Source organism: Clinocottus analis, unplaced genomic scaffold, assembly GCF_023055335.1.
Source record: "Clinocottus analis isolate CAN_PGR_092001 unplaced genomic scaffold, fCliAna1.0.p SCAF_3, whole genome shotgun sequence".
Classification (NCBI taxonomy): domain Eukaryota; kingdom Metazoa; phylum Chordata; class Actinopteri; order Perciformes; family Cottidae; genus Clinocottus; species Clinocottus analis.
Genome location: NW_027176042.1, coordinates 19,831,885 through 19,859,188, shown reverse-complemented (window position 1 = coordinate 19,859,188; position 27,304 = coordinate 19,831,885). Strand labels below are relative to the sequence as shown.

General features: G+C 43.0%; 3 protein-coding genes across 3 annotated transcripts in view; 2 read left to right on the top strand and 1 right to left on the bottom strand.

Annotated features, from left to right (window-relative positions):
- Nucleotides 1-27,304, top strand: part of tspan2a (tetraspanin 2a) — a 356,749-nt gene that overhangs the window by 266,592 nt on the left and 62,853 nt on the right. The gene's annotated exons all lie outside the window — the stretch shown is intronic.
- Nucleotides 1,525-16,497, top strand: LOC137795893 (rho-related GTP-binding protein RhoC-like). The gene is made up of 5 exons (XM_068593445.1): nucleotides 1,525-1,669; nucleotides 9,422-9,579; nucleotides 11,872-11,992; nucleotides 12,400-12,530; nucleotides 13,557-16,497. The coding sequence occupies exons 2-5, from the start codon at nucleotides 9,424-9,426 to the stop codon at nucleotides 13,728-13,730; spliced, it is 582 nt and encodes a 193-aa protein (XP_068449546.1). The 5' UTR covers nucleotides 1,525-1,669; nucleotides 9,422-9,423; the 3' UTR covers nucleotides 13,731-16,497.
- mov10a (Mov10 RNA helicase a) lies at nucleotides 16,665-27,218 on the bottom strand. Its single transcript, XM_068594031.1, has 22 exons — nucleotides 26,939-27,218; nucleotides 26,713-26,818; nucleotides 26,408-26,598; nucleotides 25,333-25,574; nucleotides 24,978-25,224; nucleotides 23,454-23,594; nucleotides 23,197-23,359; nucleotides 22,864-23,015; nucleotides 22,593-22,763; nucleotides 21,985-22,132; nucleotides 21,204-21,365; nucleotides 20,622-20,725; nucleotides 20,389-20,486; nucleotides 19,664-19,762; nucleotides 19,423-19,531; nucleotides 19,215-19,332; nucleotides 18,369-18,560; nucleotides 18,207-18,278; nucleotides 17,885-18,010; nucleotides 17,707-17,795; nucleotides 17,272-17,390; nucleotides 16,665-17,108 (listed from the first exon to the last, which is right to left on the bottom strand). Exons 1-22 carry the CDS (start codon nucleotides 27,055-27,057, stop codon nucleotides 17,044-17,046), a joined length of 3,033 nt encoding a protein of 1,010 aa, XP_068450132.1. The 5' UTR covers nucleotides 27,058-27,218; the 3' UTR covers nucleotides 16,665-17,043.

Below are 27,304 nucleotides of genomic sequence, written 5' to 3'. Positions count from 1 at the left end.
CATCAACAACTCCTTTATTTTAATTTGATGTTATTTTAATATCTTACTTCTTTTTTTTTCAGTGAGTTAAATTTAACACAACGTCAGTGTATAATCAATATAGTCATACAAAATAATTATTTTCGCTAAAACATAACATAAAAAAATGTCTCCCTTTAGAAATGATGGATTCTAGCTCCAATCAACCTCAACCTGAGCGCAGATCTAATCAGCAGTAACTGGCAACACCTGTGTGTGTGCAGGGCCGGTAACCAACACCTTGATTGGACACTGCAGTGCCTGTCAGATCTTTCATTAGAAATCATCAGAATCAGCTTTAAAGCTTTAAAAATCATGAACAAAACAGAACAGTTCAAAAGTATCGTACACTATTTCCCTCTCAATGGTTATGGAGTAGAGGCATACAAGTTTAGTAGCAATACTGCAAAATTGTACTAAACTACACCCCTTAAATATATAGCTACTTTCAACCAATGCTTTTTATTTTCTCAATCAAGACAGACCATAATTCCGTTCAGATTATATTTGAGGATAGACATGCCTGCAGCAAGTCTGTTCAGATAAGAAGTGATTTTTTATTTATTTATTTATTGCAGTCAGAGGGGCATGCTGGTGAGATCCACACCCATCCCTCCTGTTGCACGGAGTGCTCTTGTACTACGGATGATGTCATCTTTGACCGGGGAGGGGAGGAGGGACCTGTGTGACTCCAGCGCCCGCAGCAGCTCCATCAAGTTAGTCAGAAGAAACCACAACAACACCGGAAATACAAGCTGTGGCCTTCAAAGTAACAGTGTAAACTTTGATGTCACTTCAGGAGAAAATGGTGAAAGTGGGCTATATTAGTGCACAAAACAATAATTATGTTACACTGGGTTTTTTTAAATTTATTTTTGTTTACAGTTGATGGAAAACACCATGTGTGACGTAACTCTTTGGGCTGTGGCCAGAAGTGCTTGACAGTTTTGTGAGTCATCTCTGATTGCAGTGTTGCAGTGACTCCTCCATTATTAGACTGCATAATCTTGTGGCTTTATATTGTTCTCATGTGGTGCATTTTCCTTAATATAATTGTGTGTAATAAAATCACAGAAAACCTGGAGCAAGTTACAGACAGTTACTTGGATTCCAGTACAGTGGTTCTTAAAGTGGTATTTATTGGTATTTAAAGTATCAAATTACCCCCCAAAACATCAGTTAATGTTGGTAATGTGTTGCTGGCGAATGATGCACCAAATTTAAGCAAGTAACTAAACATTATATATATTAATGATAATATCTCTCTCAACCTTTCGTAGTGTTGTGTTTTTCAACACTATTGTATTTTTTAGAGAGTTTATTTTTATTGAATCCACAGAAACAACCTATAAATCTCATCTAATGTATTCTAAAGTATTATTTGTATGACCGGAGGCTCTAAACTTTTATTTTGAAAGCCTTAAACGGAACCGGCTGTCCGTCAGCATGGCGCAGCTTGTCGCTGGTGTCGGTGGGAGGATCCAGCTCGCCTGCCCCGTTTCTCAGCACCTTCTCTGTGAAATTAGCCAATACTGCAGCAAGAAGTGACCGAGTGTGAGTGCGTGTATATTTGTGTGAGTGCGTGTCCCGATCGAGACGGAACCGGGGGATTAATATTCATAAAAGAAAACTCTCATCTGGCTGCTGACAGGTAATTATGAAACGGAAGTTTGCCTTAAGGTTCTTATTTGACTCAAGTCGACAGTGTAATCATGTGGCTCACTTACTTGGGTGAGAGAACAAGGTGGTGGCTTGTCCTTATCCTAACATTCCCCTTTTGTTCCTGCTTAGGCGGTAGTTTATTCCCTCGCTATAATAAAGTGTACAACCAGCCGCGCGTGTAGTTTCCGTTACAACTGTTGATGGCTTCATTGTTGGTAGTTTCAAAGTCAAGGCAGCAGATCGGATCCTGTTTGTACAGCCTGTCCGACTGCCGCGACCTCAATAAGCAACTCCGCATGGCAAATCTCCTAATGAGCCATTTCTATTCCTGGGAGCGTTCAATGTCCTGATCACTAAGACTCGCGTCTCTTGGAGGGCGTTGTTGGAACAGTGATTTGCAAACGCAACCAAAAACAAGTGCACGGTGAAATCTGGTGAGTTATTCAGGCTGAAAACGCCCACGTTGGCTTAATTATGTGTATGCAAAATAATTTGAAAACAGATCTGATCAGTTTCATCAGATTTAAAATCGGAAGGTCCCATTCATGATTATTTGAAATTCTCATTAGATTATAATATACTGTCCTCATCCTTCTGAATATGTTAACATGTAATGGAAAAAAATCTACCTGTCATGAACAATGTATTCTTGCAGATTGATGTTGACAGCAAAACTGTATGAGTAATAAAACAGTTGAGTCAATTAATGGATTGGGGGATGGACAGAAAATGGAAAACAATTTGGTTATCATCATTATTTTTCCAAGTAATTTGTCAAGCAAATATTCTCTCAAATGTCTATTTGCTGCTTTTTTTCTGTTTCGTAAAACATTTAAAATGTCTTTGGGTTCAATATTTTTCCAAACGATCAAGTACAACTAAATAATCGACGTAGTTTTTAAGCCCAGCCTTTATTCTCTTATGCCCAAGAGAGGTTTGAAATGCATTTCACAAGCAAGTTCAACTGCACTTGTACTCCTACTTTATATATTAGAGCTACATCTAACAATTGTTATCATTAGCTATGTTGTTGTTTTTATATTTTTTTGGTTGATGAAATGTCAGAAAGTAGTGAAAAATGTACATAAAAATTGTCCAATGGTTAACTGTTGTCCGTCAACAAAACATTTCTTTGCACTTTTATAGCGCTGCTTACAGAAAATCTACATTATTTTTTGATAATTGATTGATTAATTGTTTGAATCATTTGGTTCCTCGGCTTCTATTATGGTAAAGTGAATATATTTTTCATTGCTGGGCCCAACAAACAGTTTCAGTACAGACCTAATGATCTAATAGATTAATAGGATTAATAAGAAACAATCTGCAGATTAATTGCTAATGAAAAGAACCATTAGTTAAATCGTGTCCCCGGTGGAACTGACGTGTGTGTGTGTGTGTGCACACTGACAAGATCTGGTTTGTATTCCTGTGAGTTATTGAACAGAAGTGAGTCATGAGGTGTCGGTTCTCTGAAAGCCGTGCGGTGCATATCCTCTGTCTCTTGTCTTTGGGTTTGGTCGTTGCGCGTCTTGCCCTACTTCCTCTCAAGGCAGCCTGTAAGAGCAGGCGTGTCTGTCTTCCTTTAGTGTATTAGGACTCCTTGACGGTGACCACGCTGTGGGTCATGAGAACGAGCCAAGAAGTTGATCACACACACACTGCGGTTGTGAGGCTCTTCTGGTCACGGTGTCGAGGAAACCACGACCACTACTTTGACATTCTGGGAAATATGCTTTACTAGCTTTCATGTCAAAAGATTGATGCCACCTTCTCCTGAGAGAGATATTAAAACTCTCTCCGTTCTTGTCATCGAACTCTCGGCAAGAAAGCAAATTACATGCATTTCTCAAAATGTCAAACTATTTCTTTCACATGAAATGTTTATTTGACATCTTTTTAATTTCCTTTTATTCACTTTTGGAGAGTCAGATTTCTTATTTCTTCTTCGTATGAATACAGAGGTTGTTGTCCTCGGGAATGGAGATGTCATACTTGGTTTTATTTCACGGGCTGGCTGACTTTTGGGACATTTGGTCATTTCCATGGGCATACCAGTAAAGTGCTGGCTCAATGAGAATTAATAAGGCGCTGGTGTGTTTGTGACATACGCCCAAATAATGTGAGAAGCTGACCCCGGTCCTCAGTTTCAAACTCCTGCTGTTGTGTAAGAGAGCTCAGTGCTCACATTTCAATTTGATTCACTTGAGTCCACAGCTTATACTCAGGAATCTCAACATTGTGTCCAAAAAAAATGCTTGATCCGAAGCAGCCTGAAGCTTTCTTTGTAAGAGTAGGGTTTTTTTTTTTTTTTTATGAAGTCGCCCAACATGCCATGCATGTTGATCAGAGGTCTGTTGCCTCATGTCAGATTCAGTCACATAAGATGCGTTTCACACCTGGGTGAAGGTGGTGGAGACAGCCGGTGTCGCAGGCCGTCTGTCTGCACTGACTCAGCCACACAACCTCTGCCAGTTTATGAAATTTGACCCCAAAATCAGACAGAAAGATTCTCAGAGGTGAGTTAATTCTTGCGTTACCTTTTTTAGATCTGAAAGTTTCTTTCTTTTAAAAAAAAGAAGCGCCCTATTAGCCTTTTGTCTTTTATGAAAGATTACTGTAAACACATAACTTCTTTTCCTAGAAAGTTTGTTGTAGTTGGGAAGCCAAAGAGGCCGGAGGTCATAACTGAAAAAAGAAGCATGTCCCTGAATTGAAAGCCTTTTTTTATTTTGTAGCAAAACTCTTTTTGCCTTCTTCCGAGGAGATTTAGGCTTGACTTGTAATCTCTGAGTGAATGCTTTATCTGTCCAATCCAGCATTGGTTTTATTGCTCTGTTAGTTATGGAGCCTGTAATCTACAAGCAATCTACGGAGTTCTTTGACGACTCCTTTTGTAAATGGCAACATCAAAAACCCATGCAGGAAATAAGTTTTCAGTGTTGATATCAGCTGATCTCAAACGCTGGACTTGTCGAGTGTGTAAAAAGAAAGAGGTGTCTCCCTGGGAAGCCTGTTGGACGAGTAAAACAATCAAACACAGACTCATTTCCTGTCATATGTTTGCTTGTTTGGAGGACCTCGGAACAAAAAAGTCGTCAACAGGCCTTCCATTGGTTGGATGTTTGTCTGCGTTCAACGTTGTTGAGTTTAAAAGTCCTCTTGTGGCTTGAAAAGCGGCGCTACCTCATTGGTTTAGGGTCCCGCTCTGAGCCAACTCTGCTCAGCTTGTTGCATAACACCTGTTGGCCCCTGTGAGCTCCAGGAAACCTCCTTAGGGAACGAGAGGCGGTGTGTTCATTAACCCGGGGCATTGCTCAAATAGTTGCAGGAAGTGATGGCGCTTTCCTTTTTTATGTTTCCGAACGGCTCCTCCATGTTGTGTTTGGATCGAGTTTAAAGTGTGCGTTCCACACGTTACACTTTGTCTGCTTCATTGCCAGTGAGCTCACACGCACTGAGGCGGCGGCTTCCATACTTTATTTGATCATGTTAACTTTTAGTCTGCAAATATTATGACCTTTGTTTGTGTGTGTTTGCTTTGGTTCAGTTGGTTTCTGTTTGTCGGCACAATGAGGGAAAGACTACTTGCCTTATTGTCACAACACTTAGTGGAAGGATGTAGAGTGGATCAAGTAAGAAATCGAGCAAATTGAGGAACAAATACGATTTACGGGACAGACGCACAAATCCTTTTTCACTTTTAGTAACATTGCGAAAGCAGGTCTTCGCTCTGTCCGTCGAGTTTACAGAAACGTTTTGTTACGAATGAATAGATTCATCCTTTAGTCATTACAAAATGGGGAAAAGTCTTGTGAAAAACATTGATGTCAACATGGTTCGTCTTAGCAACAGTTCAAAAAGTACTCAAAGTACTTCAAAATACTACATTTCTGATGATAGAAGAGGAAAAGAACAAATCCTTCCAGTTAGAAGCTGGATTGTGTCAGGAGTGCTCGATGAATCACTTCAAGGATTAATAAATGAGCAGAATGGTTGCTGATTGAATTTGTGTTCATTTACTTAAAACGCTTAAAGCGTTTAATTAGTGTGTTTTTAGCTGTGCTGTAATGTGTTGTTACCTTTTGTAGAGAGAGCCACGCTACCTGTTTAGTCTCTATGCTAAGCTAACCAGCTGCAGCGGGAGCTACATACCAGGAAGTCCAGTTTAAACAACAGATGTGTGACTTGTCAAAGGCTTTACAGAAGCAATACATGGCGCAGAGGTACACTATGTCTCACTCCTACTATTTTATCTTTTGTTGAGACGAGCGTGAGGTCAGGGGTGGTTCACAGCGTCAGACGATCGGTCGCTAGCTAAACATATTTGAACCACTTCTGGAAGATTAGGAGGAAGTATGCAGATAGGCAACTCATATAAACAACTCTTATCACTGAATGTGGGCTGCGACAAGAAGAGATGAATGTTTTCATTCCGATAAATACAACGTCCCCTTTTTTAAAGACCAGTTCAGTATTATTCTGTGTTGTTTAGTGAACTTTCCTCTTCGGGATTTTAGCCTGCAAGTATCGCTCGCCTGCACAGGGTTCCTGCTTTCTCACGGTCATAGTCTTGGAGAATATGTTCTAGCGTACATCTTTGCACTGGATTAAATCACTGCTGGCCTCCGCGGAGTCACAGTGACGGGGAAATAAAAATGTCCGCACCCTGAACTGAATGCCGGTTGTGTTGTTAAACTGTTCCTGCTTGCGTGACTGCGTTGCCTTTTTTAGTTCAATAGCGTGGAGGTCAAAGGTCGGCCAGCTGATACTGGTTGCAGATAAGTGGTGCCCATTGACATGTTGTGATTACAACAGGGTGACACCAGGCTTTGATATGAACGCTGGCTCAGGCTGACCTCGGTCTGTACTGGCAACCGCCTCAACTTCCTCCTCGGTTGTTGCTAACCATTAGTGCCTAAATGGAGGACATTCATCAGGGACCGCACTGGGCACATTTTGTGACTACGGGACGTTTTCACACCACATTTATTTTTGCCAGTGTCAAGATGTTCCTTCTTCAGTTTCCAGTGTCTCTGCCACAAAGGACAAGTAGTCATTGTGCAGAGTCACTGTGTACATGTATTTGTGTGAGTAAGCACGCTTGCGTGTCTCTGGCGGCCCCCTTGGCGTCCCGGCTCGGCCGAGGCCTGTCCAAACACAACCGCAGCCAAAATCGCCTCCCGGGGGCCCGCACAGAACAGGAAGTGGATTGTTTTTGTTTCACAGGGTGAGCCTCCGAAGCCTCGGCGCTGCCGTCTCCCCACTCGTTTGGCTTCAGGCGGTCTCTCGTCCAACCGACGACCCCCGGACATCTAAACGTATCGCGCAGTTTCTCTGGACTCGTCAGTCGCCACGGAAGTGGACGCCGTCTCTGCTTGTTAAATATCTTGTTTTTCTTGTTGAACGTAATCTCATAATAGTTGAAGCGTGTGCAACGACAGCGGAAGTGAATGATGATTTTCGGTTGTGATTGTGTTATTGTGTTACATAGGTTTGGTAACTTGTCTTTCAATATGGAAACTGTAGAATCTACAGGACGGCGCACGCTGCCAGTATGTTCAGTCTTGACTCAAAATGAGTAACTTGCAACTTTTGGCTGAACCTGTGCAAATGTACCTAGATGCATTGCACCAGAGGGAGTGGCTCTTTGGGCAAAATTTAAGAAAATGCGAGTAAACCATGACCAGAATTCCTATGAGAAGGACTTAACCCAAGAGGTTAATGAAACACACCCAATATTTCCAGTATGGCAACTGGTAAAGCCAAGTCTGGAACGGGGCCAGTAAGAAAGTTTTTCTTTTTCTTTGCTTACTTTGCAACTCAACCCATTTTTCTTTAACTTTCATAATTTGTGAATAAATGTATGCACTCTGGTAGAACGTGTATTGCACGTATTTATGAGTTTCATTCATGAGAGAGAACTTCAGCGGTCGATTAGTTTATGTTTCCCTGCTAATATGTGCAGGAACGGGTTCAGTTTTCTTTTTTTTTTAGTTTTTAAAATATTAAATTCAACTTGTGTTTTCCACTGAGTGTAATAATCAACTTCAAAGTGTAGTTTAATATTCTTGCAACAATTAGTTGAATGACAGAAAATGTATTAAATAAAAAGGACAACATGGACACAACAAGATATTGGAAGACACTTTTGGGAGGATTTTTTGTTTTCTCCTTTTTGCTTTTTCCAGTCTGTGTGCTGAGCTAAGCGAGCCGGCTGCTGGCACTAGCTTCATATTTACTGTACACACACGAGTTACCAATCTTATTATTTAATTCTCTGCATGACTGAAAATGTGTATTTCCTGTCCGTCTGTCCTTTTCATTTTCTTCATGGCGTAAACTCGGTTTCATTATTTGTTTAGTCTTTGCAAATGTTCATGAGGATTGTCTTTAAAATGTCAGACGATCAACACATTTATTTTGCACATTCTCACAGCTCTGCAGGAAAAATACATTTTTCGCTCGGTGAAACTGGTGACACTAATCCACAGATCGAAAATTGTTAAATACCTCTGTGTTCATGACGATTCTTCATGGATTGATGCTTTTGTACTGACAGCGTCGGTGTTGCTTTGCAGCCCAGCAGAGAATCATAAAGTGGGCGTCGGGGGCAGACTCGACTCAAAAGTAACGCCAGCAGCGCTGGAAGATTAGTTTCCTCCGAAAAGTGGGGGCCCTCGTGAAGAGGATTGCTGTCAGGACTGTCTGGCAGTGAGTGGATGAGGTGAGGAGCCAGATGAGGATGTGCACAGCTGCTCCCAGGCTGCGGGGCGTCCAGCTCATCCATCAGCTGCGCCGCTAACTCGTCCTCGACGCAGCCCGCACCGACTAAACCTAAACCCGTCCTCTCATCTGGGCCTAATGCAGAAATGCCTCTTGGTGCTGTTGCTTTTTTGGATGGATGACATTTTGTGTGCCGGAAACGTTGCTGTGAAATTAAACCCGGCATCCATCTTTGTCTGACATGGTTTTGTTTGGCTTTGCAAATATGGTATTTATTTTCATCCACACATGTTTACAACTCTTTTAACTACCATGGAAGCAATTGCAGCTCAACATTGGGACAACATGGGTGGCAGGTTTAGCTTTTCGGCTCTTTTTTTAAACTTTTTTCTTTCATGCAAAGTCATTTTGAGTGTTTCTCCAAAAGCATCTGGAGACATCAAAAGCAGGATAGTGGTTTTTTTTTGGTCTGCTTTAAGACACCAGTAAGTACTTTACCAGCTGCTCCCGGACGCTTTTCTTTTCCGCGCGCGTTGCAGAGGAGCCGGTGGCACATTCCTCGGTGCCCCAGCTTGTCTCAACAAACCCCCATCCTCCTGTTTTTTTTCCTCTTCCCCATCCCTCCCTGATCTTCTTCCTCCTCCTCCTCCTCCTCCTCATGCAGCTTTGTAGTCTAGATTTGTCCTCCTTGTGATTCAAGGTATACATACATACAGACGTACATAGTACATCTCCGGCTTTGGAGCCTTCGGCACGAGCAGATCAAGTTTTGTACAACGTTGTGTTCTCGATGTTATCTTGCGTTCCTGTAAGCTTTCGAAATAATTTAAACATCTGCGCCGTAGAATACACAAACGGGATGACAAAGTGTGACAGGAGTTGTTTGGCTCGTTCCTACAGTGTGACGAGCAAAACGTCCCGTGACATCAAAAAAAAAAAAAAAGTTTCCTTTTGTAGTGCTGCTGATGTCTGTCTGGGACATTCTTGTAAAAGCTCCCCTCTTGTTTCCAAACAGACATGGCAGCCATTCGGAAGAAGCTGGTAATTGTCGGGGATGGAGCCTGTGGGAAAACATGTCTCCTGATCGTTTTCAGTAAAGACCAGTTTCCTGAAGTCTACGTCCCGACCGTGTTCGAGAACTACATCGCTGACATCGAGGTGGATGGAAAACAGGTCGGTACATCTGACCCGCGTGTAAAGTGGTCGTTTCCGTCACATCGCATGTCTTTCCGTCGTAAACCAACACTGTCCTTCAAGTAGTACCACGAGTGACCTAAATTACCTTTTTGCTTTCAAACGAGAATCTTGTAAAAGAGGTCATAAATGTGCACTTCATGGCGACACACGAGGCTCAGGCTGCTTGTCCCTCTCCACTTGAGGATCCATGTGTAGACGACATGGAAGCACAGAAACTAGTCCAGGTGTTATGTTATTTTATTCTACCATTGTTTGGCTGCTTAGCTTACATAGTGGACAAAAAGGGGCTGGATTCATACTTTATTGCTTGTGTTTATTCAAATATCGTCCATGAGCAGCGCCATTACTGTGGAGAAATCCACTACTATCTTTATACTGTAAGCAGTATAATAATAAGCAATAATTTAAGGACTCTTATTAATCATGGTCTTGTTTTGTCATCAATGAACTGTAATGTGGATGTTTAAATGAAATGGTGGAGGGTAAATTATTAGAATTGCATTAAATATATAAAAAGTAGGGCTGCACAATCTATTGTCAGTCATTTTTTTTGTTTGAATAGTTAGCTGAGAGTTTCAAATGAACTGTTTGTGTTCAGTTAATTTCTCAATTTGTCCAATATAAGAAGGGTGAAAATTAAATTTCTTTTTAAGTCAACAAGCAATTTGTTGTCTTTTTACCAGAAGGCTGACTGAAGGCAGAACCGAGTAAACTTTAAAGTGTTTATTTCTCGTATGTGATAATGTTTCCTCAATATTCGACAGTATTTGCATATTTTCCTCGCATATTGTTCAGCCCTCGTAAATAGTTACCTCAGCCACCGTTATGTCGTTCAGCGAGCTTCGAGTCTGAGCAACAGATGGCTCGTTTTGTCCGAGGGTTTTGTTCTCTTGAGCCGACCGCTGCTGGAGGATCGCCACTTGCCAAAAACAGGAAATGACTCTACTTCCCAGCTTCCTGTTCAGACAGGGAACAGGGATGTCTCCTGGCAATCCCTCTCCGCCCGCCGGGACCCTCCTGCCCGATAAACGCCTCTCATTTCCTGTCATGTTCGCATTTAGATTGGGGAAGGGGGTGGGAGTGGGAGAGGGGCAAGGACGGGTTAACTGTTCTGGACAGGAAATGTAGAGTGACGGATTCATGATGGAAATCGGTCGAAGGGGGATGCTTAAAGCGATGCGTGTGTGTGTGTGTGTGTGTGTGTGTGTGTGTGTGTGTGTGTGTGTGTGTGTGCCCCTTTAAGTTATCCCCAAATGCCAATTAAACAACCAGATGGATTAGCTTTTAGGACTGGGTGTTCTCAGCCCTTACATTTGAGCCCCTCGTCCCTAAAGGATAAAAACATGTTCTTTCTTGCATCTTCAATGCATTGGGCTGCCTCTAAATATAGCTGTGTTTTCCCTTTTTTTTTTCTTTCTTTTCCTCCCCAAAGTGTGCGGCGCACAACAGGTCCAGTGGGAATATAACCGGTTGCTCATGCAGTAAAGCAGCCACCTCCTCCCACCCTCTGCCTCTGCAAACCTCTATTTCGGGACCGTTAACTGACGCTTGCGCGTCTCTGAGGGCTCATCACACGATCCATTGTCGTCCTGCAAAGTTACAGTATTCAGCTTCCGTTTTTCAACACAGTGAGGCAACTCAAGAGCGCCTGGTGAAGCTCGCACAGGGGACAGAAGGTATCTGGTTTGATGCTTGCTAATCTCCCACGGCCCCTAATTGAATTAATCGGTGGTGTTATGGGAGGCTGTTCCCCAGTTAATGTCCACAACCATGAGAACGTCACGGGTCAGAGCTGCAGCGGTGACGAGAAGCAGATATCGAAACAAGAATTCCAGCTGGAGTTACGCATATAAATATTGTGTGTGTGTGTGTGTGTGTGTGTGTGTGACAAGAGGTAATTAGTTAAACGGTCTCATTTACTTCATGGCATTTAAAGCAATGGCCTTTGGGAAAAAATGCTCGAGGCGCATAACATGCTTCGAGGTTCGTCCGTCATTCTGAAACAAATAGTCACGGCTCTTCGAAACTTCATCACTAACGATGTCTGGACTGGTTAAATGTTTGTGTAATCACCCGGAAGAGTGAGCAACATTTCTCTGGGTAAACAATTGTTTTTCCCTTTTTTTTTTTCTTTTTTTTTGTGGAAGAATTCAAATGACATCATTTCCTCATTGAAAGGAATCGTGGAGAGAATCACATCGTGTACAGTGTGTGTTTTTGGCCTGTCGACTACTTCTTCCTCTGTTTGTTTCTCCTGATGTCTCCCAGGTGGAGTTGGCGCTGTGGGACACTGCAGGCCAAGAGGACTACGACAGGTTGAGGCCTCTCTCCTACCCCGACACAGATGTCATCCTCATGTGCTTCTCCATCGACAGCCCGGACAGTTTAGGTGAGGAACTGCTGACGTGTGTGTTATTAGTATATTTAAAACGGGTTGGTCTGACTGGGATTAACCTGGCAGGGACAGAATGATGACTCGTATGTCAAAATGGTAAAATACCTGATTTACACTGTGTAGAAGTTATATGCTGTTGTTGTGTTAATCCTCAAAGAATCAATTCAGATTATATGAGTGAAGCGAGCGGTTTGTTAAATGACTTAATGGACTTGATGGGAAGTAGGATTAGTGGAGCTAAAAACATCTTTGCCTCAAGCAGTCTGCAGAGCAATCCATCACGAGAAGTGTTCGGCGCCGTGACTCTGCACTGCCTGTCCCTTTTTTATAGTCCACACCAGTGCGTCTGCTCACTTCTCGTCTCTCTCTCTCTCTCTCTCTCTCTCTCTCTCTCTGGACAGAAAATATCCCTGAGAAGTGGACGCCGGAGGTGAAGCACTTCTGTCCCAACGTCCCCATCATCCTGGTGGGGAACAAGAAGGACCTGAGGAATGATGAGCACACACGGAGAGAGCTGGCCAAGATGAAGCAGGTACATAAACCTCTGAAAGTCCCCAAAAAACAACATCTGTAGACTGAGGTAATCAGGAAGGAGGAGGCACTTCTTCAATACTCGGGCATCAAAGGCGTGATGACATGTGCAGGGGGGGCGGGGGGTGACATTTAAAAAGGTTCAGTTTGTATCTGAATAATTGATGTTCATATTCATGACAAATATGGTTCACTAGGAGACGACAGTGCTGCATTAAAAAGGGTCAAGGGGCTGATTTGTTGACGTGTTACCTTCAGATACTAGTATCAACATAGTAAAGTGCAAATAAATGAAAAGTATTGATGAGGGAAGACATTGAGCAATTTTCTAAAATGACAACAGAAAGATGGACAGCGCTCTGAAGAGGCTGTTAGCGGCCCTTCAGTCTTACTGGATTACAGCAGCATAATTGATTGAATTGATTCATTAAAATCTCTCTCAGCTCTAGTTATGCTTCACTTTTTAAAGAGCAAGGATCTCCTCGGTATTGTCAATATTAAAAGATGGTGTACACATAAATTTAAACTTTAAAGGGAACATATCGCGCTCATTTTCAGGTTCATACTTTTCTTTGTTTCTGCTACTTGTTTACAAGCCTTCATGTAAAAAAACAACAACATTGTTTTATTACATTGTCTGAGGGGGACTATGATATAAAATCAGAGTGTGAAAACAATCACTGAAAACAGGTTTTTCATCATACCCTCTTTGATATAGCCATGAATAAGTCATTTTTGAAAATCCAATAATCACACAGTAGATCACATAGAAGCAGCTATTGGCAAACATAAAATCATGTGTACTATACTTTGAAGTAAAAGCAGGAACTATCACATCATATGACACACTTTAGTGGTTTTCACATTTTACTGTAATATCAGTTGTTGTTGTTTTTTCCTGAGATGCAGATTAATGAATGACGATGAATTAATCCCAAAGTAATGGAGATTACCTTCAGCTCAGTAAAAAATACTCCTGAAAATGTGTGTACATCCCCTCCCAACAATCTCTGCTCTCTTCATGCAGGAGCCCGTGAAGCCCGAAGAAGGCAGAGAAATGGCCAACAAAATCAGTGCTTTTGGCAGTTTGGAGTGCTCTGCGAAGACCAAGGACGGCGTGCGGGAGGTGTTCGAGATGGCCACTAGAGCGGCACTGCAGGTCCGCAAGTCCAAGAAAAAGATGGGCTGCACGCTGCTGTGAGCAGTCCAGACGCCATCAAATCAACTGACCAATAGGAGAAAGAAGACAGGAAGAAAAATAAAACGTACAAAAAGGACTGACCTTTTACCAAATGGCCTCTTTGTACTGAAACTCCCATTTCACAATAACCGGCAGGCGGATGAATCAAATGCAAACAAACCGAATACAGGAAATGAACTTTGTCTATATAACAACCGTGCTTAGAAAATTGATGTTTCAAGTTCCTTTTTGATTTACACGAGGATTGTTTCCTACTCGTTTTCCTTTTTATATTTGTAATCAAGCGGTAATATGTGCACATATTTGTATGCAATGTTGTTCTTCACGAGCTTGAGCGCGCAGCATCATTCCTTGCTTGTATAAAGTCTTCATGAGTTAAGTCCAAACCGTCCTGTTAGCGTCACTTCTGTTCATCACGGTAGTCCTGACCTTTTGACCAGAAGAGCTAGTGCCTTCTTTTCTTTCTTTTTCAAAAAAAAAGTTTGTACACCGCCGTCATATTGCTCATATTTGTCAGCTAGCTAACATTTTAGCCGAGGGGCTCGCCACTGTATCTATCTGTATCTCGTGTTGTCGTTGTGGAACCTGAGCAAAGCCATAACTAAGGCTTTCAGTGCTGTTAACGAAGCACAACGAATGGTCGCTCGTGTCACTTCGGTTAGCATTCCTGCAACATGTACCATACTATATAAAGAAAGCAGCTGCCTCGTGCTAAAAAAAAATAATATGAGATCTGATTATTCACATCTTTCATGACTATCGCTCTTTTGTGCAGTGGACCTAGATGTTGGGTGGTGTGTGTGTGTGGAGGGAGAGTGGGGGAGAAAACTAGCCAATTGAGGCCCAAGCCAATATGACTCAACTATGCACAATGGCTGTTGGGTCCAACGCCAGCTGAAACTGAAATGAAGGCCAGAGTCTGGTGAAACCTCCCTTGTTTGTTCGTCAAAGGTTGGCTGAGTTCAGCCTTTCTTCTGCTGGGATTCAAGAGGAATCGGTGTGTCGGACCCGTCAGCCCCAAGTCATGGAAACCGTGTCTCGTTTCCAGCCGTTTAGCATTCACGTGTCGATGTTTCCAGTCGGACGACATTCTTTACATGTTTGGGAGAAGTGGAGTTGTGTCTGTGTGAGGAGTTTGTTCCCCCCCCCTCCTCCCCGGTGCCTTGTCTGTTGTGTTGTGCCTTTTTTTTTTTTTTTTTGTAGGTCATCTCCCGCACCAGATAAACCACCGGCTCCACGCCAACCCGATACTGTCCGACAAGGTCAAGTCTGACCTTTCTGATGTGTTTCACGAAGCTTTTGGTTATTTGAATTGCTCCAAGCATATGAACAAATGTGTTGTTGGTTTATTAAAGTTTCAGTCCTTGTAAGATAAATATTAAGATTTCATCCCTAAATGCCTCATGTTTATTTTCTTGACATGGAAAGTAAGCTACACTAGTTTACGTCACGTCAAGAATGAATCATGAGGAAAGTCTCTGTAAACGTATTTCTTCAACATCCCTGGAAAAACATGTCCGCAGCCATAGATATTGTCTTCGATGTTTAAAAGTTGTGTATTACTGCCAAAAAAAAAAAAAAAAAAAAAAGTTGGAACGGCTATAAAAAAAATGGGAACTGGGTTTATCCATTTGTCTTTATCTTTGTTGGTCTTGAGCTTCACTTCTTGGCGAGAAACATTGAGGTATTTTATATCCCGCGTTCTAAAAGGAGGAGAATATCTTCAAAGGGCCACAATGAATTGTTCTTAAAACAGCTTTTGGAGACGCGTCAACTGGTCCTCTCAAAATACTCCATTTTGAACTTGACCCGAAAATATAACGGCTTGACATGCGAACGCTCGAAAGGCCCAGCGACCGTCCTCTGACTCTTCGTGGCGTCCCTTTTTCTTTGCCTCTGCGGCTCACATGTACTGTACATGTCACTTGGTTGCGTGTCGCGGTCGGTCTACGAGGAGGGTGGGTGTTGAATCATGTGATATCTTTTGATAACTTCTTACAAATAACTGTAATGGCAACACACCGACCCAGCTGGCAGGATCTGAATCGGTTATATAACGGTAATGCAACTTTAAACCCTCTACTGGCCGAGCTCATGCTTTCACTGGGTGTTCCAGTAGAGAAGTTATGAGTTCTTTCCGCAGCTCAAATGAGGCCCTCTGAGTTTTTTGTGAGCGAGCATTGATTTAGAGCACACATTACCTCAAATGGCTCCAGGTTAGATATTGTGTTTTACTCTCGACGTTGTGTATTAATGTGGACAAACGACAAGCACACAGACGAGGCGAGAGTAAACGGACTCGTTGGTTTTTCATCAAATTCAAACGTGCGTCTTGAGTTATGCGTTTCGTAGTCGTGGCAGGATGTTCACGGTTACCAACGAGCTTCACGCCATTAAATTCTTGGGAGTCAAAGGTCGGCGGAATTTGCAGGAGGCGGAGCATAATGATGAACACGTTCCCTCTGAGCAGCAGGAGGTCTAGCGTTGAAAATATCACTAAGAGCATGTACAATACTGCCGATAATGCGTGGACAGAAAATGTCCATGTCAATGCAAGTGTGAGCTAACAATGAGACACACACACACACACGCACACACAAACAGCACAGTGTTTAACTTTTTTCTTTCTCTGGAAGTATTAGAAATGACAAAGGATACCAATTTATATGAAAGTTCATCGTTATAACGCTTTGTAAACAAATTGTTGTAGTGGCCGTTTGATTTGACGTGAACATTGTTAATAAACTATTTTTGAGACGAGACCAAATTAGCCTCCTCGGTCAATTCTTCTCACCGTGTGGTTTACTGTGTAAGATGCCAGTGAAGGGGACAAAGGATCAAAGGTTCTGCCATGACAATGTGCACCACAATATGGTTCAGAAATGACTTTATTTCTTCAAGCGTCAACTACCAGAAAGAAGTAAACGAGTTGAAAAGAGATTAACTTGTGAAGTGCAAACGGCAGTAAGACAAACGGCGATGGATTCCTGAGAAACATAGAACTTTCTGAGAAGTGGCAGCTTTATTTAGGAAACCACGGAAGAGACAAAGAGTCCAGAAGAAAAGATTAGCAGATTCATTAGTTTGGCGTTATCATCAAAAGGAGAGCACCGATTGACTGGAGCACAATAAGTAAACTGCTCTCAGAAATGTTGATTAAAAAGACAGATTCTTAAACAGTAGATGGCAATGTTCAATTAAAAAAAGCTCAGAATAGATATTTGCTGTGCGCAATTTAATGTACTTGAATGTAAAAATCTTGGATGTCACTCCCAATGACTCTTCATTTTCTAGAAGTTGTCTCAGAGAGACGCTAATGCTCATTTTTCCACACGGGGTCCAGATGCTGCTGGAGGGCGCTCTCCTCTTCAACAGGATCTGTGACAAACACACAAAGACACAACATTTCAGGTACTTTCACGTCTGTTTTCTTGAGATGCAATTACTAATATTGCAGCTCTAGCTCATGATGATATGACGAAGCATCGCTTGAGGGCCATCTGTTTGAGTTTGACTGAGGTTTTAGTAAAGCTGCACTGACCGTCAGAATCCAGGTTGATTTTCAGGGTTGCCATCCTTGACACAATATCATCCTCTCCTTCTGCGTCCTTAAAGTCAAACCCAGTGTAACCCTTCTCCTCCACACAATAGTTGATGAACCTGCAGATGCAAACAAAACGACAAAGGAAAAACAAATTGGGACAGGAAGTCTTTGTAGTGCTCAATAAAACATACGTGAATGTGGACATCTAAAACTACATGGCAACTATGTACACTTCCTCTGCTGGGGAAAAGAAATGTGTGACGAGCTCCAGAACGGTTACAAAAATAGACCTTGTGAGGAGATTGTTTTGTCAAGTACACTTTCAATGGTCAAGAATGCACTTCAAATCTCAATAATGACATGTCCATACAAGGCTCTCCACTCTCTGAAACTCTGAGAGAATACTGTTGTGTTGAGTCTGCTTTGCCTTACTTCTCCCAGGTAGGGTCCTTCTTGAGGATGACAGGGTTTCCCACGACTATCAACAGGGACCGGGCTCTGGTCAGGGCCACGTTGAACCTCTGCAGTAGATAAGAAGGGAAAGAGATGAAGCTATTAAAAGATCCTGCTGGTTGTGCTATAGGATGACGGTGAGGACTCGATAACGCACCTTTTCATTTGACAGGAACCCGATGCTGAAGTCTTTGTCCATCTTGACGTAGTTGATGCTGCTGCGGACAGTAGAGACCATGATGACCTTCCTCTCCTGGCCCTGAAACTCCTCCACGGAGCCCACCTGAGATGGCGTGAAGAGAAACAGCCAAAGTACAAAATGTGAGTTCAAGTAATATCATTGTAACTTCCTTTTTACGTGTGCAGGAACAGACACCGATGCACATCGTCTTCTCATGTCCCTGTATTGATTCTGTGCAGAGGAGACTTGAAATGAGCATCCTCGTACACGAAGATGTGTTTCGAGCAGCATTGCTCACCTTGAGCTCTTTGAGATCGCTCCATTGCCTCAGAGCCGGGACGGACTTCAGGGCCTTTTGGATTTTCTCGACCTGGAGGAAAAGTAAGCGTGTTCTCGATGACGCGTACAAACGGTTTTATCCACGTCTCTAAAAACACAAATGAACAACAGGCAGACTCACTTGTTTCCTGTACGGGGCGATTATGCCAACATCTTTTGCAGAGAGTTTGGGGAGACCCTTCTTCCCTTGTGTGTCCAACAGCTTGGTGAGGTAGTCGACCAGAACTTCAATCTCGGACACGTTGAAGAAAGAAGGACTGTTGGCCTCTCGCTCGTCTTTCCCCATCACCCCATGGAAGATCAGTGGGAAACCCTGTAGTGACGAGTGTGTGAGCAGCTGTCAGTCGTCCTTGTCGTCCCCACACTAGTTGGTGATCCGTCGACTTCATTTACACTGTGTACAGTTTCGTTTTAGTCATTTAATCTATCGTCGCTTGAATTTCACCGACCGTCCTCTTTAAATAGCCTTCACTTTCATCCTACTGAGAGAATTTTCACACTTTTTTTGTCAATAATAAGATCAGATTTGTCGTAAAGATTTGTGGGTCGTCTTCTGTGGCATTCTAAGGCTTGTTTCTGTGTTCAAAATGTTTATATTATATGGCCTATGACTACTAACAATAAAAAGGTGCAATTTATCAATATAGTAATGCACTTACGTAAAGTTTGGGGATTTTTTTAGAGACAGATTTGAAGAGACAGAGGGTGAGATATCCTGACTTAAAGTCTCTTGTGTGGTTCACACTTTAGAAAACCTGGAGCCTCCACTTCCCATAATGCTACGCAAGAACATCGTCTGCATTCTGTTTACATGTAAATACATTGTCATTGGTGAGAAATGGGTCCATTCGACATGTAACCACTGTAATTTATATACTCTGAATGGTTTGCTGTATATTGAGAGGATATCAGTATCGAGATGTTTTTAGAAGTAAAATAAATCAACTGAATGTCCTTGCAGCCGCACCTTCTTGGGAAGGTGTTCCCAGTTGCAGTATGTGTCGCGCTCCCATTGGTCAGCAAACACCTGCAGTTCATTCTCATAGAAGAGCTCATTGGGGATTTTCAAAATGGCAGCGTGAGACCTGTGTGAAGAAAAGAATTTAAAAAAACCTGAAAGCTGAAGAGCTTTAACTAAATTTACAACAAATTGAGGTGAAAACTAGAAGACTTACCTGTAGTTTCGCAGCAGTTTGGTGACAAAGCGGCTGTCAAAGTGCCCAGAGTCTGTGTTTTTCTGATATAAAGTGTTGTGTTTCATCAGTCTCTCGAGCAGAGAAAGCCCTGAAGAACACCGTTGTCACAGCATTACATTTATACCATTGAATGGTTTGATTAGGAGACACAGCAGTAAAAACACTGCAATGGCTACTATCATAATGTGCAACAGGACATATTATGTCCTCTTCGTCTCACCGAGTCCATACTGCAGTGAAAAAGGCGACCGAAGGATCGGTCCCAGCTGCTTGGGATCTCCGGCCAGTACCAGCTGACCACTCCCTGCACGGAGCAGACCTGCGACACAGAGATAACGTTCACCGCTGGTCGGACCTTTAATCATAAAATCACCTTGACTAACATGATGTAATGTCAAAGTAAAGGCAGATGCTACTGCCGTTTGGAGTCTGGAAGCAACGCAAAGCTTCGCTCAGACTTCTAGACCACGCTTTTTTTTAGCAATCTTTATAGATTTCTGTAATCGCCAATCCAATACGCACGTTTCTGCAGCCTGTAAATGCTCCCAAAACATTGGCAGCGAGAAAGAAACTGTGTTTTTGCAACTGAAACCTGGATCCAGTTCCTTTATGGTATCCTCAGCGGAAAGAAATCTGAATAAAAAGAGTCAGTTTGAGACATCAATACACTGGCAAAACTGTAAAGATCCCGATTTTACACTATGATTTGTATACACTAAGTTATGATGTGTAGTAAAGCAAATTATTTTTGAGATTTTATCCAAATTAAACCCAGATTAAGTAGCATATAGTCTCAGATTCCTCGTGAATGAAGACACCATCCGTGTACTGTATCAGTGTGTATACATCTTAAAAATATGCCTCTGTTTTGAACTCTTCCATCAACATTTTACAACAACAAAAACCTGTTGTAGTTCACTGATAACTCAGATAATCAGCATTTACCTGCAATAGCAATGACACACTCTGGCTCCACTGCCTGGCCTCCTTCATCCAAAAAGACATGGGTAAAATGGCCGACTGGGACTCCTCCAGACACCAGCCTAAAAACAGAACGGCAAAATTTGATCATGACAATAAGTGTAACAGGAAGTGCAACACAGCTCAAACTAAAAGATGATGCCAAGGAGCTAGTGAGGATTACTGAATATTTACTGGCGATGCAACAAGCAATTTACCTGCCGGCTGTGACCATAGTTGTTACTACAATCGAGTATTTCATCAGAATTTCTTTCACCGGATAATGAAAACCATCGTTTGCCTGGTTCAAGTTGCAATTTTTCTAAACAAAAAAAAAGAGACAAAAAATGAGATAATGTGTAAGAAAAAAAATCTACACTTCAGTCCAAATGTGATTTTTTTGCATTCATTCTTAAATTAAAGCAGTTAAATGAATAAATAAATATAAAATCTGTCTTTTGCAGTCTCTTCTATTAAAGTTCCTTATCTATGCTCTAAGAGTTTTGGTAAACAGGAAACACTTTCACAACGATGCCTTTGGGCTATTTGCAGAAATAAATCAGTTCTTTATTTGGATTCCTCAAGTCCCATCTGAATCAACAAACATTAAGAATCGTTACGATCTATCTGTTATCTGTGATGAGGAAACTCGTTACAATGCGTTTGTGTTTAGAAGTGTTCGGAATCGCAGGATATCCAAACCTCAAATTTGGTTATGGACAATTTACCACCAATCAGAGCTGGTTCATGGCCAGTAAGCGGATTATCCTGCGAATGCAGAAAAGCCAGCTGATGCTCACCAGCAGGTTCTTGGGGATGCTTCTTGGGTCTCGGCTGCTGGCGTACACGCGGTAAATCTGGGACGCATTCGTGTGAACCATCAGTCTCTCGCAGAGGAGGTCACATGCACTGTTCGAAGGTGCACAGGCGAGGATGCGGGCCGACGGGTCGGCCTCGCTCACCTGTCGATACAAGCAAAGTCATAATTATCACGTTTTGCCGTTTAAAACAATACAAAAATGTATATAAATCAGATTGGTAGGTGTAAGTCATTTACATGGCATTCATTTTCCAGCCAGACTAACTCACTTCAAACCAGTGAAGAGAGCTCAGACACACAGATACCTATAAGTCTGTCAGACAACATTGTGTTCATATTAGGGCTTATTAGCCTTTCACCTTTGGAGTCTGTGTGTGTGTGTGTGTGTGTGTGTGTGTGTGTGTGTGTGTGTGCGCGTACGTGTGTGTGTTCAGATCTTGTGACCGCGATAGCAGTGCTACGGTACAAAATGCAGTCACATAACTTTACAGGTGTGTAGTTGGGATCAATATAAATGCTCAAAGAAGGCACATTACCTGACTGCCCCCTCCCCCCACCCCCCCACCCTCCTCTTTTTTCATAATTGATTAACCTGACAAATACTTTCTTCCTCTATTAATGGTCTAAAACATATGAACACAGTTCAAAAGAAAAGGCCATCCCAATAGCCTATATTCTAAAGTGACATCACCAAATGTCTTGTTTTGTCCCAGTAAACAGTTCAAGACCTTATTTCCCCGTTGGCTACTCTCACTCAATACCTGATGCATGGCTTCAACCAGAGTGATCGTCTTCCCCGTGCCAGGAGGTCCAAACACAAGATGAGGGGCGGGCTTTGAAGACCCGGCCACAATGCGCTGAACCGCAGCGTGTTGCTCAGGGTTGTTCTCCAGCTGCTGGTTGAACATCCTGCAGTCACAATATGAGAACGGAGCTTCAGTGGCGCAACGCTTTTAACACTGAAAAACATTTAAAACACATGAAAAACATTATCGTATCCATCTGTAGGACGAGACGGTAAGTTTGTTACACGCAAGTCTATACAGTTAAACAGTGTTTGTCTGGTGCGTGTTCTCAGCCAACACAATCCTCAATATTTTGCCCATCTCATCTCGAGGCAGGTTTATGCCATTTAACCAAAGAACAGACTGTTCTTACAATTTGGTGGATGAAAGCCCAGAGATAGCCGAGGTGAAGGCTGCTGGGCACCACTTAGTCATCATTAGGCATTCGTACACTTCTCACTAATGCCAGGACGCTTAAGCTCCTTTGCACTACAAGTACACGAGATACAGACTTCAAAGTGGTTTGTGCCACACGTCATGTTGTGTCCTGTATGCTTGAACCCTCGTTCGTACAGGAACCGAACCTGAGCTTAGGCATGGGGAGATTAGCCACTGCCGCACCAGACGGAAACAGCAGCTTCTCGAGCTGATGCGTCACTGCCAAGTTCACCGCCCGATGTTCCAGCCTCAAGGAGTACCGGTTGAGGGTGAACTCCACGTCAAACTTCATATTGCCGATAAACGTCTGCAGCAACCTGAAATGGGTGGGACGTCAGAGGAATGTTGGCGCTTTATTCACAGTCTGGGACGTAGACTAGGTTTCTAACGGACACCGATCGGTTGTCCAGCTCTTACCTCTTTGAGAAGCCCAGCGTCACGCTATCCAGCTCCACTTTGTGAACATATCCGGTGTACACGGTGATCGGCTCGACCTTGTCTCCCGATTTGAGAACCCTGAGACAATCTCCCCGTAGTACAGATGGACGATTCTCAGCAACACCAGGAACCTGTCGGAAAACAACAGCTGTGCTCGTTGATCATTCCCAACACTGAGCTTTACTCCGATCCGCGAGCTTTCGGAGGACAACGACATGAAAGAAAGAATAGAACATCCCAAAGAAGCAGAGACATTGACTCTTCATAGCTCGTTTAAAAAGCAGTAGATATGTTCTGTGAGGGTTCATTTACTCTGAGTGTGAGCAGTTTTTTGTTGCTTTGGTCCGGAGTCATTACTTGATCGCGGAGGTCGTACTTCCTGATGTCCACCTCCATCTGTATCTCTTCCAGGTGTAGCAGGAGGTGAAGTCGCTGAGCATACGTCTTCATCTTCAAGGAAGAGTTGAGGAGACTCCTGTGCATGAAGCACACACACACAAGCACTGTGATGGCGGGGGAGTTAAAGCCAGAAAATACTAGATTTGTAAAAGATTAGGTCAGTTTCTCACTTGACTGAAGCCAGTTTTGGTCGGGCAGCTGCAGAGAGGTACTGAGTGTCCTCCATCCTTTGTTTCGCCAGTGCCTTTAGGTAAGACGGGTATTTAAAGTCTCCCAATTTCACTGCCATCTTTAGAGCCTTTGTGCCAGACCTGCAGAGAGAAAAAAGAAACACAAACACGTCAAGCACAAATAAAAGATTATTTATGTCATTGTTTGTTGCTTCAACCAAACTAAAATCTGGAATACTAAATGTTCTGGTGAACATGATTTGTGCTGATTTCTGTTTAAACAACTTATTGCACTTTCAAACCCAAAGGAGAACCTCAGACTGGACAGTATGGCCTATAATTCATATCTCGGTATTTTGTAGTATTCTGACAGTTCCATGGTATTATTACATCATGCGCCAACCACACAAATGTGTGGTCAACTACCGTGATAGTCTATAATCAGTGAAGGTCGTATCATGAATGTTACACAGTTTAAATATGAAAGCGTAGCGGGATAGTTATGTGTCAAGGTTCTAAGTCCAGTCATGGTTCAAACTTTAGTTGCGTATTTAACTTTATGACAACAATTTATAACCCACAACTAGCGCTCTTTAACGGGGTTCAACACCACAACACAACACTTTGTGACACAAACCCTTTGTAACACTAATAATTGTACATTTATAAAATTACAAAGTCGAATTGCATGCTGGTTATAGCGCGCAGGCAAACAGGAAGAGTACATATTACTGTATTGGTATTGAGTAAACGGCCTGTGGCTCAAAAGTTAAAAATAAAATCTAAGTTATAAATCTTAACCTTTCCCCCCGGTCAAACTGACGTAACGTTACTGTGAATAAATAATAAACTAATATAGATCGCTCGTGAGATGCTCATAACCGGAGAACTCGGAGCCAGCGAATCATTTAAAGGATCCTGCCGTGTTCAGGTCCCTCTCGGCCGCCAGCAGGGGGCGGTGACGAGCCCGCTGCCCGGCTCGTCGCTCCCGCGAGCAGGACTTCAAACCGTCGGTAACTCTTTAAGTCGGTTGATTCTTGACAAACCGACCACAGATTTGAAACTTAAACAACTAACTTCTCGCCAGAAAACATCTTAAGATTACATTTTGTGACTCAACAACAGTATTATTCAGAGACTGTCAATTTTCAGTTTTGATCCCCGTTGTTCCCCGTTTAATTGTGCCAAAATGCATTCTGGGACACACAAACAGCTGTTTGCCGCCCGGCAAATTTGCATTTCCCAGCATGCAGTTTGGCTGTGTAATCTTGCACCATGACTAAACTTAAGAACCTTGAAAGTTAACTAGCTTTGCTGCGCCCTCAGCTTTGAACAGTAAAATCGTAAACACCCTTACAGGTGTAATGGTGTGCCCGTAACAACTGACGATGTGTCCGTGCACCGGTATGACGGTATGTGAAAAATTCATCCTCGCATGGCTGTATTACACTGTAATACGGCCATGTAAAAGTGTGTTTATAAATGTGTCTTGACCTGGTTTGCAATCCATTTTTGAGAACTCACCCCTCAGGAGGAACTCCATCCACCACCACAGTGTTGACAGGCTTGTATGTGACCACCTGAAATGGTTTGTAAGGAGCCACAGGCCCCAGCTCCACAGCCAGAGGGCTCTTGGCTACCGCCTCCATCTCCCTCACGATGCAAAAGGGCAAGGATTCTGGCAGATCCGGGCAGAACTCGAAGTACATAGTGGCGGGGAAATACCCGTAATGGTTCAGCGTGTACCGAACCACAACCTCGTAGCTTTCTCCTGTGAACGAAAAGGGAGGCGGCAGAGGAGATGCGAGCGTTAATTGCCTCCCTTCAGTTTGGTTTTCGTGTGAATCAAAACAGAGCGGGTGAGCGTTGGCAGTCTCACCGGGACAGAGGAACAGCGGAGAAGCTCTGTTCACCCGCCTCTCGTCCTCCAGGGTGAAACAGCGGATCTTGTGCAGGGCCGTGTAGAAGGTGAAGTGTATGCTGCTCGTTCCCTTGTTTAAAATGTGGAACGTGAGGACGAACGACTCCCTCAGGCGATCCACGGTTAAATGAACCTTTCCACCGCTCGCCGCCGGGTCCGAGGTGATCGCAACGCCCCACTTGTCGGCCGTCAACTTTTTCCTGGAGAGGGAGAGTGTCATGATCATGCGGCAGAGTTTACATGCCAACTTGGACGTGTAAAAATACGGCAAATTGAGTAACTTTGTAACAGTGGAGCCACTTCTCCCCCTCTCTTTAGCTGTGTGTCGTCTGTCCAAGTCTGTCCAATATCAGACAAATGCTGATTTTTAAGGGTTTTTTTAAGGGGTTTGAAGGTGTTTTTAAGGGGTTGAACATTTCATCTGGATCCCATTATGTCTCTTCAAGGGGTTTATTACAGTTTTAATATGAGAGGAAATGAAGGAAAGAGAGAAGGGAAGAGAAGGGAAGCTCTTCCTGCTACTTTGATTTACTCTTTAATATATATATATATATATATATATATATATATATATATATATATATATATATATATATATATATATATATATATATATATATATATATATATACATACACACAGAGGGGACTTCATCGTCTGCATTTTCTTCACATTATTTTGTTGTATATGACAACACATATGACAGCCGAACCTTGACCTTCAAACCAGTGGAGCTCCTCCCACCGTACGGAGTTTTAGTTGTTTTTGTGCATGTAGAAAAGTGTTTTATTCAATACACGTGCATCACCGTGACAGCTTCTGTCTCGAAGCAGTCGGACTCAACACCATGTTTTTCCCTCCCATTATTCACCATAACTGAACCTATTGTCGCAACTTGTGTAATTGTCACGTGACGGTCCTGGAATAACCACATTGCATATGAGAAGGGCGTACCATGAGATACTTTACTGAACCCAAACTGTCTGAATGACTCACTTAATATGATCCACACACAAAAACAGCCTGCACCGACCTGTTCACCTTCAACTTGTGAAGGATTTCCGTTGCCAGCTTCTTCTTCGGGGTCAGCACAGGCTTCAGAGGAGTAGAGGGGGCGGAGGAAGATGAAGAAGGTGTCTCGTCCGTCTCCCGAGAGCCAGAGCCTGGAGTCTGCGAGGGCTGAGGGCCCCGGGGCCTCCTCCATTGGTCACAGTAGACTCGAAACTACAGTGGCAATTTAAAAATAAATAAAAAAAATGTTGACACTTCCTCATTCCTGGACTTTATGTCTAGTCTTGTTCCCTCACAAGCAACAAGGGAAAGAACAGCTCATCCTACCTGAGGCCTGACATTTATGTAGATACACCCCTGCTTCATGTGGGCTTTGTTGAACCTCAGCAGGGCACGCAGGACACAGTGAAAGGTGGGGTCTTTAATTCCTTCTCTGTGAACAAAAACACACACACACACACACACAGAGGGGAGTGGTATTATCCACAGACAGTAAACCCACTGCCTAAAACACGCTATTTTTTTTGTCTTCTTTCCCGCAGACCAACGTTACCTGCCCCTAAATTCAGAGTTGTAGATGTCCCGAAGTTGTTTTTTGCTGGTGATGGAAATTCTTTCCCCGAGAAATTCAATGAAGTCCAGTCCGCATTCAAGCGCGTCTTTAAGCGACATGGTGACGTGCCGCGGGCCGCTGCTGCGGTCTATCTACTGACTCCAATGAGGAAGTTCACCAGCTGAGCGACTATCGCCGTCAATTTCCTCAAGTGTGCGTGTCGCTTGTTGCTGTGAGCGCGCTGCCGCACGCTCCCACGTTACGTATTTTGCGCGACTTGCGCATGTTTTTTCGTGTGCGGAAGTGAAACTTTTGCCGTCGCTTTATTTGTCAGAACACGTCACACGACCAAGGTCGTAACTCTGA

Bases quoted from the DNA above. Each gene is read 5' to 3' on its own strand.
- LOC137795893 (XM_068593445.1), top strand. From the start codon at position 9,424: ATGGCAGCCATTCGGAAGAAGCTGGTAATTGTCGGGGATGGAGCCTGT. The intron at 9,580-11,871 runs GTCGGTACATCT...GATGTCTCCCAG, and splicing joins TCGAGGTGGATGGAAAACAG to GTGGAGTTGGCGCTGTGGGA. The intron at 11,993-12,399 runs GTGAGGAACTGC...CTCTCTGGACAG, and splicing joins CGACAGCCCGGACAGTTTAG to AAAATATCCCTGAGAAGTGG.
- mov10a (XM_068594031.1), bottom strand. From the start codon at position 27,057: ATGTCGCTTAAAGACGCGCTTGAATGCGGACTGGACTTCATTGAATTT. The intron at 26,599-26,712 runs GTAGGATGAGCT...TTGCCACTGTAG, and splicing joins ACATAAATGTCAGGCCTCAG to TTTCGAGTCTACTGTGACCA. The intron at 23,595-24,977 runs GTGAGTTCTCAA...TTCTCTCTGCAG, and splicing joins GATGGAGTTCCTCCTGAGGG to GTCTGGCACAAAGGCTCTAA.